At 51.4% G+C, this 5735-nt stretch overlaps 2 protein-coding genes across 2 annotated transcripts in view; one reads left to right on the top strand and one right to left on the bottom strand.

Moving 5' to 3' along the window:
* The window catches only part of YIPF3 (Yip1 domain family, member 3), a 7997-nt gene extending 3528 nt beyond the window's left edge, over positions 1-4469 (bottom strand). Inside the window, exons 1-8 of the mRNA XM_011960439.1 lie at positions 4203-4469; positions 3371-3568; positions 3077-3183; positions 1073-1118; positions 844-936; positions 554-685; positions 246-359; positions 1-50 (exon numbers count right to left, since the gene is read on the bottom strand). Of these exons, the coding sequence (XP_011815829.1) occupies positions 1-50; positions 246-359; positions 554-685; positions 844-936; positions 1073-1118; positions 3077-3183; positions 3371-3568; positions 4203-4283 (821 nt within the window). The 5' untranslated portion in view covers positions 4284-4469. The remainder of the gene's footprint in view (positions 51-245; positions 360-553; positions 686-843; positions 937-1072; positions 1119-3076; positions 3184-3370; positions 3569-4202) is intronic.
* A 39-nt stretch (positions 4470-4508) lies between these two features.
* POLR1C (polymerase (RNA) I polypeptide C, 30kDa) overlaps positions 4509-5735 on the top strand; it is a 5124-nt gene continuing 3897 nt past the window's right edge. Inside the window, exons 1-2 of the mRNA XM_011960364.1 lie at positions 4509-4657; positions 4785-4856. Coding sequence (XP_011815754.1) covers positions 4589-4657; positions 4785-4856 — 141 coding nt within the window. The 5' untranslated portion in view covers positions 4509-4588. The remainder of the gene's footprint in view (positions 4658-4784; positions 4857-5735) is intronic.

The raw sequence follows: 5735 nt of genomic DNA, 5'->3' as shown, positions 1-5735 counted from the left end.
AGGAGCAGCCGCTGTGTGGGGCCCACGGTCCGAGACACCAACACTGCTACCTAGGGCCATGAGAATATAGCTCAAAGGGCCTGGCTCCAAAGTGAGGAGTGGGGAAGACACTCCCAACCACGGCAGAACCATCTTTGGGCCCTTCCCTCCCACTTAGGGCTCTTTGTGAGATGGACAGCTCCAGGCTGTCTTCCCCAACTCCCTGGGAGGACAGCCCAGCCCTGGAAGCCTCTTGCCCAGCTTACCATGCGCAGTGTGGACAGTCCACCCACCAAAAGCCAGAAGAGGTAGAAGAGGGCGTGAAGATGGATATTATAGGTGATGAACAGGACAATGCAGTGACCAAAGAGGCCATAGCCCTGGGAAGGAGGATGGTGGAGAGGAGAATCACTCAGGTTGGGCTGGTTTCTGGCCTCTCATGGGGACCGTGGGAAACACATGGTCCATTGGCCTACTCCTCCCATTCCAGACTTTGGGGCCCCAGGACAGATGCAGACCAAGGCCTGGCTACTCTTTTTAACATCACTATTGCCCACCATGCCTGGCTCCTTACCAGCAGTGCCAACATCTGCAGCATGGTGATCTGGGCGTTGCACAGGTAGGCGAGGAAGTAAATGAAGGATGAGACTCCCAGCCAGTAGCCGAAGCAGGTGCCAATGGCTGTGCCCATCAGGGTGCCCTCCCGCTGTGGGGTGAAGGCTCTACTTAGTCCTAGGAGGCCTCTGATCTCAGCCTCACCTAGGGCCTTCCGCAGGGGTGGTTCCTGTCTCACTCCACCACCGTATCCTCAGGCAGCTTTCAACCTAGGGCAGCCACCCCCCCAAAGTTGTCTGTCCTGCTTACGATAATAGTGTCAGACGTCTTCATCCCGTGGAGTAGGATGGCAACCAGTGTGAAGACCAGCATGAGAGGTCCATAGAGTTCACCTGCAATTTTCTGTCAATATACCAACTCATTCAGGCTGGAGGGTACAACAGCTCGTCTGTTTATGGCTTCCCAGGATTTGCCTGGTGGTCCCACCCTCTGCCCTGGTGCTTCCCCCCGCTCTCCAGACGTGCCACCCTCTATTCACCTGGGGGAAGTTGACCATCTTGATAGGGATCATGGACTCCAGGAGCCTGGGAAAGGAGAGGAGAGATTAAAGCAGAGGCAGCCCGAGGCCATGAGGTTCTGGAGGGCAAGGCCTGAATTTTATTCATCTCTAACTCAGGGAATGGGGCCTGGCCTAGAGGACATGTTGGATGACAGGGTAGAACAGGGTAGTAAAGACAGATAAGGGAATGAGGAAATCATTTCCTTGCCCCTAAAATTACTTCCAGGAAGGACAACCCTCTGAAACTTAGCTGACTGAAACAGCAGCTATATGGAGAAGTCAGCCCTGTCGGGCCTTGACGAAGAGCCTAACCATGTATCCATCTGCCCCCTCCCCTTGAAAAGACAGGCAGGCTGAGCGTGGTGGCTTACGCCTGTAATCCCAGCACTTTGGGAGGCCGAGGCAGGCAGATTACAAGGTTGGCAGTTAGGGGCCAGCTTGGCCAATATGGTGAAACCTCGTCTCTACGAAAAATACATAAAATTAGCTGGGCATGGTGGCAGGCGCCTGTAGTCCCAGCTACTCAGGAGGCTGAGGCAGGAGAACTGCTTGAACCTGGCAGGCGGAGGTTGCAGTGAACCGAGATCGCGCCACTGCATTCCAGCCTGGTGACAGAGTGTGACTCCATCTCAAAAAAACAAAACAAAATAAAAAGACAAGACAAGACAGGTAGACCTCAGCAGAGAGTACCCAGAATTCAGGGCTGTAATGAGGAAGCCCTGGGAAAAGTCTAGCGGGCTAGATGGAAGGTTTAGAATGAAAGGTGTTACTGAGGGAATAGTAAAAATGCCTCCTCTTCCTGCTTAACTGTGCCTCCAGGCACTGTCGAGCATTTTCTTGAAAAATATATGTGAAGTGGTATGAAAATTCAGTCACTTGCCCCTTCTCTCAAGTGGCTAGCTCCTAATCATACCTTGGATTTTAGCTAGATTTTACTTCCTCTGGGAAACTTGTTCTGTCCCACTCACCAACCTGCTTTGGCTCACATATCCCTCCTGTGTGCCCCATCATAGCATGAATACTGTGCTGTAACTGCACTCAAGAGCAAGGCTCCCATCTATCTTCACCACTGAACCAGATACAATTAGTATAGGGTCTGGCACAGAGCAAATGCTTAATAAATACTTGAGATTGTCCTGGGTATTTGATTAGCATTGATTAAAGGACGAACAAAAAAACCAAGCCAGGATTAAATCTAGTTCTTGAAAAGTCACTCAAAAACTATGCCCTGATATTTTGATTCTGAGACTATTCTGCTGCTGGGAATAAAAAGATAAACAAGACAGAGCCTGCTTTTGAGATGCTGTTGGTCTCTGGGGGGAAGATTCCAGGAATAAGAAAGGAAAGCAGTGGTGAAGTGCTGTCTATTAGAGGCAAGCACAGAGTTCTTTTTTTTTTTTTTAGATGGAGTCTCGCTCTGTGGCCCAGGATGGAGCACAGTGGCGCGATCTCGGCTCACCGCAAGCTCTGCCTCCCGGGTTCATGCCATTCTCCTACCTCAGCCTCCCAAGTAGTTGGGACTATAGGTGCCCACCACCACGCCCAGCTAATTTGTTTTGTATTTTTAGTAGAGGCAGGGTTTCACTGTGTTAGCCAGGATGGTCTCGATCTCCTGACCTTGTGATCCACCCACCTCAGCCTCCCAAAGTGCTGGGATTACAGGCATGAGCCACTGCACCCAGCTGGCAAGCACAAAGTTCTATAGGAACACCAGGAGAGAACTGGGGGTGGGATTGAGGAATGTGGAACAGAGGAAGTGACATCTGAGGTAGGTTTTGAGGGAATATGAGTAGTCAGCAAGATGGAAAAAAGGAGGAAGTTGGTGTGCTATTATTGTTTGTTTCAGTGACAGGTGCAGTGATGAGAGATGATGGGGTCATGAAGAGGGGGAGCCCACCAGAGCCCAGGGCTTGAAATCTGATTGTAGTGTGCATAAAGGACTAGGTGTTAGGAGGGAAGCTTCTTCAAGATAAGGCTCCTCACCTGCTCCGCACCTGAGCAGGCTCCACATCAAAGTACGGTCTGAGGATGTCGATGTTGGCGTACAAGCTGAAGGCCCTGGAGGCTTGTCTCTTCCCGGCCTGCCACATCTGAAGTAAGGAAGATGGGCATAGGTATTGTGGGACTGTTGGTTCTAGACCCTGTTGCCTATTTTCCGCTTGATTTCTACATGGTTCTAACGGGACAACCTGGGGCGAACATCACCAACACTAACTCCAGAACACGGGACACACCTAGGTATACCTTTCCACCTGCAGAGGATTCAATCTTGCTTACCTGATCTGCCACCTGCCGGCTCAGCTGTCCCTTAAAGCCCTTCATGCCCAGGAACTCTCCATCCTCTTCTTCAGCAGCAGCTGCATCAGCGTCTACTTCTTCCTCGCGCAGGCGCTGATGCAGCTCACCCATATCCTCGAAGCTAGAGCCTGAGGTATCATCCATGTTCTCCATGTCAATCACAGCTGAGCCTCCGCCCTGTGAAGACAATGGCTCCTAGAGTGCAGGACTTTTCTGTTCCATCCATTAAGTCCTCTGCTCATCCCAGGGTTTAGGGCTTTGTTCTTCCACTGCTGAGGATACGGCTCGGAATCACTACAGATCATGCCACTCCATTCCCCCTCATATGCTCTCAGAACTCTTGGTTTCTAGCTTTGGCTGTCTTTTCTAGCCTGGGAAACATACTACTAGTCTTCCATTCCTGTCTTTTTCCTACCTTACCTACCAAAGACTAAAAGGCTGAAAAAGTGCCCATTTCCTTCTTTCCTAAGCCCCAAACAAAACTATACACATAATACGTTTTCAGAGAATGCCAGTGAATCCCACCCAACCCCACTCCATGCCTGACCCCGACCAACTTCCTAACTTGTTCCAAGAATACCTTCTTCCTAATGCCTCGAGCGGGCCCAGAGACCCGAGACCCTCAGGCTGGAGTACTAGTCTGGCCCTTTCAGGTCAATGTTAATCCCACTGACTTTAGTGTGCACGAAGACCCAAAGACTAGAGTTTTGCAAACGGAGCGGACTTTCAGGCCCACAGGGAGAATCCTCAAGACACTTCTGGACATCGCCGGCCCTCGGGTTGCTGGCAGCTAGTGCCTTGGGGCCATTACCTGGATGTTTTCTTCGAACCCTCCCCATTCCGGGCCAGCTCCATTTCGGGCGCCGCCCGCCGGCGCCGCTGTAGTTGTCATGTCCCTTGAAGGCTCCCGTCGCTGAAGCCCGCGCTAGCCCCGCGCGCGGAGGAGTGGGCGAGATGTGGGCCTCAGTGAGGAAGACGTCCCGGGTCGAGGAGAGGTGGGATCGGCCGGAACACAAAAAGGAGAAGCCCGGATGTTTGGACAAAACCAACTTCCGGAGGCTGGGGACGTGGACGGAGGCGGAGAAAAGTCTCGCGATATTTAAGATTCCAGGAGCCAGCGCGTTGCCACGGAGACGGAGCCAGGCTAGTAGGACGCACGCGCCAGATAGAGCCTCTAGTCTCGTGGAGAGATTGAAGATGGCGGCTTCTCAGGCGGTGGAGGAAATGCGGGGCCGCGTAGTTCTAGGGGAGTTTGGGGTTCGCAATGTAAGCCTTGTGGCCTTGAGCTCGGGCGGGAGGAATGAGAGCGGAACAGGGGTGGGTCTTGGGATTGGCGTGGGGATAGCCGTGGGCTCATTGTCCGTTCGTGGACAAACTCGTCCCTTTGCTCTAGGTGCATACCACTGACTTTCCCGGGAACTATTCCGGTTATGATGATGCCTGGGACCAGGACCGCTTCGAGAAGGTAAGTGGGGCCGGAGTTGTCTGGGGAGGGTTATGAAGGCCAGACCCTGTGGTCTGAGCAGCCTGTGTCTGTCTCAGTAGCTGCTCTTGGGGGTCGCTCCGTTTGTGTTTGTTGAGCAATGTGCTAGACGCTCCGTTTACAGGCCAAATTAGACACGGTTTCTACCCAGTTCTGCAAAGATGTTCAGTCTTGTTGAGGAATGGTGTGTATAAACAAGTGAATCCAGTGTAATATGGTGAAGGTGGTTGATAGCGATGAAGACTGCAGGGTTGGGATGGGGAGCATTCCGCTGAGACCAGGAAGGGGGGCCGAGAGGTACTTAACATTTCAAGAGGAGGGGACATCTGAATTGAGCCTTGAATGGTAAGTAAAAAGAATAGGAGTTCAATTATGAAAGATTTGAGTTTCACGTCAGTGAAGTTCAGGATATGCAGGTTTTGTGTATATTTAGTCTTTTGTATTATTGTTTCACTTAGCTTAAAATAAGGGTTAAAATTGCATTTAAATAGATTACTGAATGTTACCCTTTATGGAACTGACCTTTGCGTGCAGCTTATAAACATGATCTGTAAATCAGTGCTTGGGAAAATTTTACTTTTTTAACCTGTTGATACAAGGAATAAAGTATGAACAATGAAAAAGGCTAATGCTTGAAAAAAAATTATGGCGCCGGGCGCGGTGGCTCAAGCCTGTAATCCCAGCACTTTGGGAGGCCGAGACGGGTGGATCGCGAGGTCAGGAGATCGAGACCATCCTGGCTAACACGGCGAAACCCCGTCTCTACTAAAAAATACAAAAAAACTAGCCGGGGAGTTGGCGGGCGCCTGTAGTCCCAGCTACTCGGGAGGCTGAGGCAGGAGAATGGCGTAAACCCGGGAG

Source organism: Colobus angolensis, unplaced genomic scaffold (assembly GCF_000951035.1).
Source record: "Colobus angolensis palliatus isolate OR3802 unplaced genomic scaffold, Cang.pa_1.0 Scaffold51, whole genome shotgun sequence".
Taxonomy (NCBI): domain Eukaryota; kingdom Metazoa; phylum Chordata; class Mammalia; order Primates; family Cercopithecidae; genus Colobus; species Colobus angolensis.
The sequence above is the reverse complement of the archived record's forward strand: the minus strand, read 5'-3'. Positions and strand labels throughout refer to the sequence as shown.